Below are 14,367 nucleotides of genomic sequence, written 5' to 3'. Positions count from 1 at the left end.
TGAGTGCGGCCTGTGAACCAAAGGGTTGCTGGTTTGACTCCGTCAGGGCACGTGCCTGGGTTGTGGGCCAGGTCCCTAGTAGGGGGCATGCAAGAGGCAACCACACGTTGATGTTTCTCTCCCTTTAGTTCTCCCTCCCTTCCCCTCTCTAAAAATAAATATGATGTTTTTTTTTTAAAGAATTAAAAATGTTTTTTAATAGAAAGTGATCTTTCAGATGACCTGAAAATTCCATTCTCTATCACCAGCAGAATGGATAGACTTTCTCTAATGAGCAGATGATGTGACAAAACACACCACTAAACTCCTTCTAAAATCTTTGACCCAGGAAATTAGCCGTGGCTTATATCGGACAGACAAGAATCCTACAATTAAAGCTCACATGTAGAATAATGGAAAATACAACTGTGATTTTTAAAATTATAGGATATTTCATTTCAAAGATGCTATAGCTAGTTTTAAATTTTTTCTTATCTACTGAAACCAGTTATATGAAAATTACTGCAAATCAGGCTCATCAGTCTAAATTCAAATAGCAGACCTGTGACTTTTTAGTCCATGACTTATTTCATGCTTTCAAAACACTTATTAAAAATGTTTTCCTTTTACATTTAGATTTCCTGTTGTCTTTTCTGAGCCAATTTGATGCTTAAGTAACCTTAAATGTCAATATTAAAATATAACTTTTTCCAAATGATTAAAGCCTTATACCTTTTATGAAATTAATTAAATCTTGTCAATTCTCCTATGTACCTCTCAAATACATTTGCTCCAAATGTACTTGCCACTGCCTTAATTCAGGCCTCCTCTCATAATTGCCTTCAATTTCCTCACCCTCCCGTGTTCCCAACACGATGAAGTGTGTGGTTCTAAGACCATCCCACTCGTCTGCTTAAAACTCCGCTCTGGCTCATTGTACAGTTTTCATGTTTGTTATCACAGTATCCATGGCCCTCAATGACCTGGTCATACCCACCTTCTGCACTTCTCTTTCCAGTGCTTCACACCGGATGAATCAGCTGTTGGCAACTATTTGCAGGCCTCTGCACAGCTCTTCTTCCTCCAGATCGTCCTTTCATACTGAGTTGCAGTGAATTCCATTGTCCTTCACAACCCAGCTCAAACATTACTTCTATAAGGCCTTCTTGAAGTCCATCCAATTTCAAAATTAATGTTATCACACTGTATGATAATTAGTTGTTTATATGCTTGCCTTTCCTATAGCACTGTAAGCTTATGAGACCATAAAGGTGCTTCCTGTTTATTGAACTGAATTTGAATTAATGATCTGAGTAATTGGGAAACAGAAGTAAGTTTCCAGAGTGACTCACAATGGCCAAGATGATCATGTTTCTCCACAGCAAACATAAATCTTGTGTGTCTTTAATCACAGGGATTACCAGATCTGTGATTCTTGGAATAGCACACAAAACATAAACTCTGAAATATAAATTGTTTCTGGCTTACTGCACACTGTATACGTTATGTTAAAGAATGGTTTATTTAGTTCTCACTTTCCACCAGGAACTAGCATCTATTAAATGTTACGTCCCGTACCAGGAAAAGCAGGGTCGTGAAACACTGGAAACTATTCTGTGAAATAGTTCCTTTTGTGAATAGTACAAATTATACCAGAGTCAGCTATTATCGAATCCCAATAGAACAAAAGTAGGTGGCACGACAAATATAGGGACACTTTGTGGCTTCATGTATTTATGGCAAACGGCACCAAGTCATGCAAGCAAGAATTCAGGTGAATTATCTTCAAGATCCAAATCAACTTTTCCATGGCTACAGCCATAACAAAGTTCTCTTTCTGGGATGAAAAATACTAGGGAATTTGCACAAACAACACAGGGTTTGGCAAAAAGTAGGTTTACGGTTGTGAGTGACATTGAGTTAATAATCATAACCTGTATGTCTTTTTCCATATGAACTGTAAACCTACTCTTGCCCACCCCTGTATTTAATAATAAAGTCTCTCCTCTTATCAGCATACACAAATAACTTGACTAATTTTAATTATAGGAATATCCCTAATAGTCATAAGAGTTTAACACAAGTTGTCTGCAGTAATTAGTATTAGCTCATGATTTAACTTTCTTACTTGTTCTTTTACTTTGCATAAGTTCCACATTATTTATGAAATAAAAACACAATTATTTTAAAGAATATCAACCTGCCCTGGCTGGTGTAGTTCAGCAGATTGAGCACAGGCCTGTGAACCAAAGGGTCACTGATTTGATTCCCAGTCAGGGCACATGCTTGAGTTACAGGCCAGGTCCCCAGCTGGGCGTGTGAGAGAGGCAACCACACATGGATGTTTCTCTCTCTCTCCTCTTCCTTCCCTTCCCCTCTAAAAATTAATAAAATCTTTAAAAATATATAAGAATATTGAGGGTACTTCCGCCAAGATGGAGATGTAGGTGGAAGCACTGCACCTTCTTGCACAACCAAGTTTAAAAACAACAAAGTTTTACCATCAAAAACGCAGCCAAACCACAGAAAATTGAACTATATGGAAGTCTGCCAACAACGAACCCTTCAGCCAAACCGGTAAGAGGGGCAGAGCCAGCAGCAGAGCAGGGTCAGTCAGGAAAGATCCACCCGAAGGACCCAGGCGAGCCACTCAGGCGTGCCAGCAGCTGTGGGCGATCCCAGGTGTGGAGAAGCAGGCAGACCCACTGAGGGCGCAAGGTTTGGATCCACTGAGGGCGGATCACGGTCACACATTCTCGAACAGATAAACTGGTGAAGGAGCTAGCAGTGAGACAGACCGAGCAGACCCCAGTGGCAGGAAGTGGCAGAGGGGACCGCCACTGTCCCTCTCTGACCCCACCCCCACATACAGAGTCACAAACCAGTGACCTGGGTAGCCCTGCCCTGGTGAACAACTAAGACTCTGCTCTTCATATCTAACAGGCATAAACAGATCAAAACATGGCTCAAGAACAACTCAGAGCCCCAGAGCCAATAAATCTAAGTGATGAAGAAATAGCCAAACTTTCAGATGCACAGTTCAAAACACTGGTGATTAGGATGCTCACAGAATTGGTTGATTTTAGTCACAAATTAGAGGAACATATGAAGGCTAAACTAATTGAAATGAAGAGAAAAGCACAGGAAACCAATAGTGATGGAAAGGAAACTGGGACTCAAATCCAAGGAGTGGACCAGAAGGAAGAAAAAAATGACCAAACAGAAAAGGATGAAGAAACAAGAATTTGAAAAAAATGAGGAGAGGCTTAGGAACCTTCAGGACATCTTTAAATGCTCCAACATCCGAATTATAGGGGTACCAGAAGGGGAAGAGAAACAGCCACGAGTGGAAAACTTATTTGAACAAATAATAAAGAACTTCCCCAATCTGGCAAAAGCAAGATTTCCAGGAAATCCGGGAAGCTCAGAGAGTCCCAAAGAAGTTGGACCCAAGAAGGAACACACCAAGGCACATCATCATTACATTAGCCAAGATTCAAATGAAGGAGAGAATCCTAGAAGCAGGAAGAGATAAGGGGACAGTCACCTACAAAGGAGTTCCCATCAGACTGTCAGCTGATTTCTCAAAAGAGACTTTACAGGCAAGAAGGGGCTGGAAAAAAGTATTCCAAATCATGAAATCCAAAGACCTACAACCAAGATTGCTCTATCCAGAAAAGCTTTCATTTAGAATGGAAGGGCAGATAAAGTGCTTCTCAGATAAGATCAAATTCAAGGAGTTCATCATTACCAAGCCCTTATTATATGAAATGTTAAAGGGACTTATTGAAGAAAAAGAAGATAAAAAGATGAACAGTGAAAGGACAGCAAACTCACAGTAATTAACAACCACACCTAAAACAAAAGCAAACTAAGAGGACAGCTAGATCAGGAGCAGAACCACAGAAATGGAGATCACATGGAGGGTTAGCAACAGGGGAATGGGAGAAGGAGAAGGGTGGAGAAGGTACAGAAAATAAGTAGCATAGACAGTAGGTAGAAAACAGATGGGGGGTAGGGCAAGAATAGTAGGGGAACTATAGAATCTAAAGAACTTGAGACGCATGGGCATAAACTAAAGGGGGGGAATGGTGGGGAAGGGGGTGTGCAGGGTGGAGAGGAATGAAGGGGGGAAATAGAACAATTGTAATGGCCTAATCAATAAAATATATTTTTAAAAAATTAAATAAATGAAAAAAATATATACGAATATCAACTATACTAGCTTAGACCATTTTTTTTTGTTTCCTGTAAGAATGTAATTGGATTTTTTTTTTGTTTCATCTAAGGCTCATTTTCTAGAATTCTACTGGTTTATTTTAATTGTGCCAAGAGAATATCTAATGAAATAAAATATCTAGCTCAGAAGGAAACTTTGTGATGCAATGACACTGAATGACACTTCAAATAATTCAAAAACTTAAAAAAATATTTTATTTATTTTTAGAGAGAGGAAAGGGAAGGAGAAAGAGGGAGAGAAATATCAATGTGTGGTTGCCTCTCGTGTGCCCCCTACCAGGGACCTGGCCCACAACGCAGGCATGTGCTGACTGGGAATTGAACCGGTAACCCTTTGCTTAGCAGCCCATGCTCAATCCACTGAGCTACACCAGCCAGGGCTAAAATTTCTTTTTCTATAGCTAGGATACAAGATATTAATTCAATCACCTGGTATTTCTTAAAAAGTGCTGTACTATGATAATTATAAAGCACTGATTCTTTAGCAGGCAGATAAAAACAAAACCAAAATGAAGGAAGTACTGCTAAACCAACCTCATAACAAATATAATTCTAATGCAGCAAATATTTAAAGTGTACACATTTCCTCAATATGTAATAGTATTAAAATTACAAATCAACTATTTGACTTTAAAACATCAGTTAAGCTTAAAAAAACCCTGATCATTCTAAAATCTATTTCAAATTATTAAAATGGCTAACGCTAGTTTTAATTCATTCCCTTCACCCTCATATGACTTTTTGAAATGGAAACTGTAAAATTTGTTTCTTCATAACACAATGATCAATCAGCAGTAATGAATAAAGGGAACATCCCTCTTTCGATCTTTGATCAATAGCTACTTTACAGAAAGGGTATATGCCATAATTTAATCCTTATGTACAATTCTTTTCCACTTACTTCATATCTTATATTTTGTGTGGAATGGCAAAGTTTTACGATTTAGAACATAATGATCTGCTCCAATTTTTACAAAACTGTTTAATTTGGGAACTGCTTTTCTTTTTATTTGGTGACTTAGTTTGCAGCTAATCAAAAAATAAAAATAAAAGGCCCCATCAGCTCACAGGAACACATAGAAGGTTTTAGGCCATATGCCCAGGAATTTTCTGGTTCATTCAATAACTATCAACCTCCCAAAGGAAATACTTGAAATTCCACTATTAAAAAATATATGAAATGAGCAAAAAGTGCTACAAGAAAATAGTATTCATTAACAAGAGTGTTTTTTGTTTCAATGCGAAAATTATACTTTTGAACAAAAATCTGTTCCAAAATTTTGTTATGCCAAACTACTAAAATGTTGCATATATACAAAGTAGCTGTCAGAAGTCAATAATAAATGAAAAGTATATATCTAGATGAAGAGTAATCATAGATACTTTCAAGTTAACATGTCAGGGTATATGTGAGAAAAATCTAATAGGCTAAAAAGAAGTCGATTGGAATTTTATATATTTTAAAGATTACTTTATCTTTTAATAATTAAAAAAAGTTGATCAAGAATAAACCTTCTTCCTAATGGAAACAAATTCCTTTGTGTGTCTTTAATGATAGATAAAAAGGCAAATATGCCTTATTTAAATATTGGTATTTTAGACACCTTGCTTAGATGGAGTAATAGCTCTTTTATCTACAGCTCAGCTATGTTACATACTTCAGTTATAATCCAAACCCAGAAAGTACACCACGGTTCTTTAAACAGCCAACAGAAATGTTAAAAGGTTCATGTGCTCAGGCATATTGCTCTCAAAGGTAACGTTATTCTGAGTCAATGCACTTCCTTAAACAATTCTAACAAACTTGGCTTTCCAAATCCACAGATGAAAAGCAACAATTATGAGAAGCTACTATAGGCAAAGCATACTGATAATAGTGAAATGCAGTATCTGTTTATAAGCCTGAAAGTCAAAAGGAAAGGTACAAAAAAAAAAAGGGGGGGGGATCAAAAGACAAAGTTGACCCCTTCTAAGGTTACTTACTTCGAGCATTCAGGAGACTCTCAAGTCAGCATGCTACTACATTATACAACTGAAATTAATAATGACCTTGAGACTGCAATACAGTTCCTTCAAGTATATATTTTGATATCAGACTACTTGATAGGGTGATTGCATTTGGTTTGTTTGGGACTGTCCCAGATTAATCAAGCCTGTTATTTGGCATAATTATTTCTAGCTCTCCTTTTCACTCTCAAGGGTCCCGGTCTGGACTACAGCTTTCAGGGGACATCCTACTGAGTATTTACCACATCCCGGGACTCTTTATTCCAGGTGCTTTAATTTACCCTCACAATCCTATAAAATGTGGTATAATTATTGTCCCCTTTTTATACATAAACTAAGACTCTGAGAGGCTAAATGATTTTCCAGAGATTGATAGTCAGTGTTCAAGGCCTATATATGACTAACCCACACCTCTGACACCAAAGTCCTAGTATCGAAAACACTGTTAATACACAGAACTGTCTCTCCTAGGAAGATGGCCATGGAAGGGGGAGGGAATCCAAGTTTTTAGAAGAATTTAGTAGTATTAAAAAACTGAGGTATTAGCTTTCTAGAAAGTGTCTATACAGTCCTTATGATTCCACAATCCCATAAACTCATAATGCTGAAACGTCTAAGAAAATCTTTGAAGGGTAAAACTATAATAGTTCAAATTTTTATGAGCATGGGCTTTCTTAGGAAACAGTATTTCTCTAACTTTATTTCCTCTTTTATTTTATACTTCAAAATTATTTGAAGGAAAAATAATACCTAATAGGTCACATGAGAAAAAGCAAATTACATTAAAAAGGTTTAGTCATGAACATCAACTCAAGAGGCTACACTTTATACTTCCTTCTGAAAAAGGTGCTACGTATCAGCTAATTAAATCTTTAACTGTGAGATTAAGTAGGTTACAAACATAAAGAGGTTCAGAGACTTGTAATAGTTATTTTTAACACGATTTCCTATTTACTTAACTGCATTTATTTAGAATGGTTGAAATGATTATATTTATGTAGTGTTTTCCTGTTTTGCAAAAAGTATTTTCATATTTGATCCTCAGCAACCAAGTATGGACAGATACTACCATTCTCTATTATGAAGAAACTGAGGCTCAGAGATTAATTTGCTCAATTATGACAGGAAATTAAAGTAGAGTGATGACTCTCAATTCTATTTGGAAAGAAAGCAATTACTTAAATGCTTGAGAGTAAAAGAAAAGCCTCAGACTTCCTTGTTGGCTGAGATAAAACACAGAATACCTGTAAATTATAGAGTATCTATAAATTACAGACAAAATACAGAATACCTATGCTGTCTGAAAAGCAATATTCACTGGGGCCTGCCTATTACCTCTCTAGTAGCTTTACTAGTCATAGGAAAATGAATACTCATTTGTTTTGGATCTCAAACTATTATTAAATTTACAAACAAAACCAGGACCTATAAAGACCAGATTATTTTTTGAGTGACAAACGTTAATAATGAAAGGTGTTTTCAACCACTCTGATTTACCATTGCTGAAATTATCCTTTAATGTGAAAACACTTTTAAAGCAATTTTCTCCTGAAGCTCATTTGCCAGATTCCATAAATCAGCTGCTACAAAGGATCTAATATCAGAGAAACTCCAAACGAACAAGAGGCTTTTCTTCCCATCTACTAAAAGGTACATTAAACACCGAATGCTGGCCACATTATTTTACATAATGATGGAAAACAACAGCTGATAGTCAGTTTGGGACAAATGCCAACTGTTCCCATTTGTCTGACAAAAAAAATTAACTGTGACAACACTGTTTTCAGAGTATCACTACCTCTAAATGAGAAAGCATAATCAACTAAATCCTAAAAAGACTCAAGATAATAGTGCCTCTGATTTGCAATATTAGCTTTAAAAATTTTAATGTTCTGAAGTATAAGTAAACACATCTCAACAGCTTTATATATTTTCATGTATTTTATTTAGAATTTTGCAAGCTAGCAGTAAAATATTATCCTCAATATTTTACTAATTAGCACCATATACCTTTTAAAGCTAACTGCAACAGTTTCATTATAAATGATTGTAAAGTAAAATCATTTCAAATGCCAAATCAGTCTCAAGTAACATGTGAATCGTTAATTTTATCATTACTTTTGGCTTTTGCACAAAGATGTATTTCAAAGATGAGCTTAATAATCAAATCAGTTCTGTCAATCTAACAAATCAAAGTACCACAGTTTAAAGCAGTATGTACTCTCTGAAATGATTATATGATTAAAGAGGCACATAAGTTAAGAAACTGGCTATAAAAACAAAAGATACTACATAACTTATTTAGTTTCTTATTTTTTAGAAAAATGAGGAAAATTCCATGGTATAAATATCAGTTACACATATGGTTTGGTGTATGCCAGTATCTTCATGCTTTACTTAGGAGTTTGGCTTTACCAAAAAGCCGTGATAATTTTCAGGGTAATTCACAAGGACAGCTGGAAGCCTAAAATAAAACGCTCAGTGCAAAAGATCCCAAGTCATTCATATAATTTTAAATGAAAACCTAGACATTTAACTCCTATTTGGTTTTAACTGAAAAATCTTTTGAAAATGTGGAAAAATATCTAATTATATTCAAATTACATCCACACATTAAAAAAAGGGGGATTTTTTACTTCCTGTTTTGGGATAAGAGCATTCTGCAGAGCTATGGGGTTAAGGGTTAGTTCAAAGCTACGACTGACTGCTTACTAGCATGCCTGTTTTGCATACCAGTAGAATCCAGTCCAGTTTTGCCATTTGTGGATAACTATGACAAGATACAAAAGCATGTGTTTGCCATAAATAGCTCTGGCTAACAGCAAACTGCTCACACTGAGCAGATCAAATTCTCTATAAGGAGAGCAGTCTGGACCACAGCCAAATACCACTCCTACTGCTTAAAACTGCTATAGCAATTCTTTTTTCCCAATTTGCAAAATAAGAAATAGTAGCTCAAGTGATAAACATGAGAAGTATTATTAAACTTGTGAAGGACATTTTACAAATTATTTTCATTATAATTAAAGACACAGTAAGAGCTTCCTTCTTTTACTAACCACTTAGAAATGTAAACGTGAATTAAAAAAGAACCCTAATTTATCTAGAGAATAAATCAGATATTGAAGAGTATGTATGTTAAAGTGCCAAAAAAATAATTTCTGATTTCCATATTAACACATAAGAAAATAAATAAACTAATGCTTATAAAAGTATTCCACTAAATAATATTTTTATATTACTTGGCTTTAGGATAGTGTATTTTTTTAAACCAAATAAACCCAACAAACTGGAAAATGTCATGCGTGAATATTGTACAAAAAAATTCTTAAATGACCAGTGCAGAGATTAATAATAGCATTTACATAAGAATTTGCTTCACATAACATCTGCAAAACATCCAAGGAAAACAAGGCAACGTTCCATAATATGCCACAATTTTTATTGCAACGTGGCCATTTTGTGAGGATGGGGAGTTTGATCTCAAAAACGTTCCATTTAAGGCTCTTTTATACAGAAATTGCCATCATGACTGATAAAATATCTTTAGTGTTGCAAGACTTACATGGTAAACATAAAACTCCTACACTTACTCAGTAGTGTACACTCAATGGACAACAAAAAGGCATTAATAACAGCTAGTTCTTTTAAGAAGGTATGCAGGTAACAAGAATGAACACTGAGGTACTAGGATAAGTTGATGACACAGTTAACACAACTTAATTGGCATTCCTTTTGGGGTGGGGAGTTAAACTCAATACAAAAAGTGCTTTCAATGCATAGTGTTATATCCGTGCTGCCATGTCACAAAATAGGCTTGCCAAGGCAGGTGAGGTGTATGAATGCTGGAGCCTCAGAGAACTTCAATCAAATGCAACTATAAATAATACTGAATAAAGTTTACCATCTGACCAGTGGATAATACTTTCAAGGCATTCAATTAGCTTACCCTTTGCAGTATTCTAAGCTATTCACATTGACAATCACATTCGTTGTAGTGCTTGCTGCTGCAAGGGAGGCATATAACCAGTTGTTTTGGCTAAAATATAATGGGAAGGCATTCCTTGGATTCTACATCAAAGTAACAGTATTAAACAGTCTAATGGCAATCACTGATAGGCTGCTTGCATCAATGATATCTCCTTCATTCATTATGTTGGAAAGACCCAGTGGGAAAAGGAAAAAAACAAAAACAAAACCTAATACTATTCCAATTGACTGAGCTAAAGAAATGAAAGCTCCTTAAGATCTGGATGGCACTTGACTGTCATTTTATAACGGTTTTCCTTCAAGTGAAACTACTACGTTGCCTCCCAATTTCTCTCCAAGTGTCGAACGGTCCTTTATGTCATCCAAGCCATTTACTTGCCACTCATGTTTAATACCTACAAAGAAAAAAATCCCATTACTTTATTATAATTAAGAAAGAATAATTCCTCCACACACAATATTCAGTGTTTGTACCTGTAAATTTCTTTTTAATGGCATCTTTAGAGCTGGCATAGATCATCTTGCTTTTTAAAGGTGCACTTTCAGGGGCCCTAGAGAAGAAAAAACAATTGTTGAATCCCAATGGAAAAGAAAAACAAAGGCAAAACTGACTATGTTAATAACAATCCTTGCATTTTAAAAGTACTTTTTTCTTTTGTTTTTACACACCAGAATATAAATACTAGGTCTTCTTTCTTAGACTCTTTTGTTTCGTATGTGGCATCGTACAAAGCATATCGGCAATCATTCAGAGGTAGCAACTTCACAAAAGATGTGTAGGGGTCTTCTACAGTATCACCAATGTCACCCACCAAGATCTGCTTTGCTTCTTCTACAATTATTTGTCTTTTGTCATCGCTTAAACAGAAGAGAACTGCTTTCTTTCTTTTTTTGATCTCCTCTTGTGTGGAAGATTTCCTTACTTTCATATCATTAAAAACTTTGATGACTTCATCATTCACTGTAACTCCAGAAGCCTAAAAAAAAATAATAAAAGAACAGTAATTCAGAATAACTATTTTGGTTTTGACCAAAATTACTATTTGCCTAGAGAGGATTCAAGTTAGTCTGGATATCAAAAATTGCAACTTTCCATACAAGTAGTCCAATCAGATTTACCACGTTTTAAGTATATGATGCACCTAAGGATTCTAACTCACCCTGCCCCATCCATCTTTTCTAAAGTGGTTTGCGGCCTGAAGTAAATAGAAGGTAGAAGGAAAGGGACAAATACAGGCTGTCCCATCCCTGAAATGTTTCCTCTTTCACTGGGTGATGTCAGAGCTTCAGGAACAGCAGTAAAATACCTTCTGTATTGTGTCAACTCTGCAGGCCTTAAAAAAACACTTTAGGATTTCAGTTAATGCTTCTACTATTTTTTTTCTTTAAAGTCATCCTAGCCGGTGCCGTTTCCTCATAAGGAAAGAGAATCAAGTGTAAACTCCAACCGCCCACTGCTTCAACCTAACTCCCTCACGGCGCAAATGCAGACACCAAAATTAACGGATCTAGTGTAAAAGCTTTTTTAGCGCCAGAAAGCATTTTTAAGACTTTTCCCACCCGCCTCAGAGGGCTTTTATTACAGGCCATCCAGACCCTTGAGCCAGGGCTTCAAAACACGTAGCAATTTTAGACCGCGCCAGTTAAGTACAATTAGGCAGCTAAGGGCAAACGCGGCGAGAGTGAGCTCCGCAGCCTCCCGCGCCCCTGTCGCCGCTCCGAGTGGCGCGACGCCTCCGGCCGCCTCCCGCTCCGCTCAGGCCCCGAGCCCCGACCGGCGCCCGGGCCCGACCAGCGCCCGGACCTTCCCCACCCCCAGGAATCCGAAGAGAGGCAGGGCCCGGGTGGAGACGGAGTAGCGGGGCCGCAACGCAAAAGCGCCCACCTTTGAGGCCAAAATCAGGTTAAAATGGCGGCCTCACTCCCAGGCCCTGCAGGGCCGGTTGTTCGCCGCACCCCGGCCCTCGACCCCCCGGTTGACACGCCCGCCTCACCATAGTGCCCCCAGCTGTGCTTGCGGCGGCGGCTGGAGCTCCGGCTCGGTGGCACTGGGAGGAGAAGAAGGAGGGGCTGGCGGACAGCAGCGAGTGCGAGGCACGCCGGGAGTTGCAGCCGGAGAGGCGGCAGCTGCGGCGGTCGGGGGGCTGCGGGCGGCGGGCTGGCGGTCACGTGGGCACGCCCGGGGCCGGCCCCTCGGCCTCCCGGCCCCGCCCGCGTCCTCGACCTGACCCGGGCGCGCGCGCACAGCAGGGCCTGTCTGCCACTCTGCGGTGATCGGAGCTCGGAAGCTTGGAGGAGCAGCCTCTCGCCTCTGGGCACAGCCGGTCGCTGTTAGTCCCGGGCGCTCGGCTCGCGGAGGGGCGTCTCCTCGCTGCCTGCGGGAGGGCGCTACTCCCGCGGTCGGTGCTTTTGACGGGAACGGCGCAGCAAGGAGTCTTTCTTTTATTCACCCGAGGTTTCCACCGTTAGGGGCCGAATTCCAGGGTTTTGAGTCATTTTGGAAAGACCCCGTACAGACGTGGTGTGAATTGTCAGATCTTCTTCCCCCAGTGAAATGAGATACACACTCTAGGGGGTTACCAAGTTGATTGAATTACTTAGGGAAAAACAAAATGATAGGTGGAAAATCACTTTCCAAAGTCTGTGGTTGATATAATAATAGGGGGGAAATGGTAGTAACATCCCTTGGTAATAATATACTTTTATATATCAGATAGCATAGGAAATGATCTGTAGTCTCTGCTAGCAGTCTTGTTTTTTCATGAAGCCCCAGTTATGACAGCTGACATCAAATAAGTGGAAAGAAGGGTGGAGATTCCTCCCTCTTCTTGGCAATCACAACCTCTTCTAGCGAAGCTTGTATAACTGAGCCAAGGCTTTTTTCTAACTAACCTTTTTAATACTTAAAAAGTATGCCATTTATCAGAGAAAAGAAAGTCACTTTATCCTTTGAGGAAATTTTTCATAAAGATTTAAGTAAACTATTAGTTTATAATGAAAATGTTATAAGTGAAACACTTTATGTGTTCTCTATAATGAAAAAGATTTAATTGTTTAATAACTGGGCTGATTTATGCCTCATTTTTCCTAAATGTTTACAGTTTCTATCTTACTTTCTTCATTTGTAAAATTGGTAAAATGAATTTGAAACTATGATCAATAGTGAAACTTTTTTAAAGTATATTTTATTATGTTATTACAGTTGTCCCATTTTTTTCTCCCCTTTATTCCCCTCTGCCCTGCAACTGCCCTCCCACCAACATTCCCCCCACCTCCTAGCCCTTAGTTCATGTCCATGGGTGGTACATGTAAGTCCTTTGGCTTCTCCATTTCCCATACTATTTTTACCCTCCCTCTGTCTATTTTGTACCTACCAATTACGTTTGTTTTCCCCCATCCTCCTACCCCACCCTCCTGACTGATAATCCTCCATGTGATCTCCATTTCTGTGATTCTGTTCCCATTCAAGTTGTTTGCTTAGTTTTTTTTTTTAGGTTCGGTTGTTGATAGTTGTGAGTTTGTTGTCATTTTACTGTTCATATTTTTGACCATCTTCTTTTTCTTACATTAGCCCCTGATTAAACAAGTTATGATTAAATTGCCTTTAAAGTCCTTTTCAGCTTTAAAATTTAGTTTCCTAGTTTATCAGTGTTTCTCAAGAAAGTGTGTATATGTTCTCAGGATTAAGTAAGTTTAGGGATGGAAAATCATAATGAGAAGCAATTATGCCCTAGTTTGTGTGATAAATTTTTTGTATCCAAAACTTAATATATTTTAAATGGAGCATGTTAGGTATTGCCCATGAAACATAGATCTAGTTTTTATATCCACAGCTTATATGTATTCTCTTAATGGGAAGATTTACTAAGTTTAGAGACAAAAATTGAGAAGTTTCCTAATGTCTAAGCATGAATCCCAAGCAAGTAGATAATAACAATTTAACATGTAGCTGGTACATTATAGTTGTTTATGAAAACTTTCCCTTCATCTCTTTTGAAATTCCATGGAAATAATGGAGAATGGATCTCCAGGGCTCCAAAACTGCTATGTATAGGTATTGGCAATTCTCCTTCCTATACTCCTCCTCTCAAGGTCTCCTTGCCTTTTCAGCCTTGAAATTTGCAGTAAAGAGATTTCACAGAGGCTGCAGCC

At 38.0% G+C, this 14,367-nt stretch overlaps 1 protein-coding gene across 2 annotated transcripts; it reads right to left on the bottom strand.

Moving 5' to 3' along the window:
- Window positions 1-9,650: 9,650 nt before the first annotated feature.
- Window positions 9,651-12,362, bottom strand: CFL2 (cofilin 2). Of its 2 annotated transcripts, none has more exons than XM_037136076.2 (4): window positions 12,210-12,362; window positions 10,885-11,192; window positions 10,690-10,766; window positions 9,651-10,610 (listed from the first exon to the last, which is right to left on the bottom strand). In XM_037136076.2, the coding sequence occupies exons 1-4, from the start codon at window positions 12,210-12,212 to the stop codon at window positions 10,498-10,500; spliced, it is 501 nt and encodes a 166-aa protein (XP_036991971.1). In that variant the 5' UTR covers window positions 12,213-12,362; the 3' UTR covers window positions 9,651-10,497. The 2 variants fall into 2 exon arrangements, with proteins under 2 accessions (XP_036991971.1, XP_036991972.1); XM_037136077.2 differs by lacking the exon at window positions 12,210-12,362 and adding an exon at window positions 12,101-12,186.
- Between the last annotated feature and the right edge of the window lie 2,005 nt (window positions 12,363-14,367).

The sequence above is a fragment of the Artibeus jamaicensis genome, unplaced genomic scaffold, assembly GCF_021234435.1.
Source record: "Artibeus jamaicensis isolate MK-2021 breed Jamaican fruit bat unplaced genomic scaffold, CSHL_Jam_final contig_3150, whole genome shotgun sequence".
Classification (NCBI taxonomy): domain Eukaryota; kingdom Metazoa; phylum Chordata; class Mammalia; order Chiroptera; family Phyllostomidae; genus Artibeus; species Artibeus jamaicensis.
Note: the sequence above shows the minus strand (reverse complement) of the source record. Positions and strands in the feature narration are given on the sequence as shown.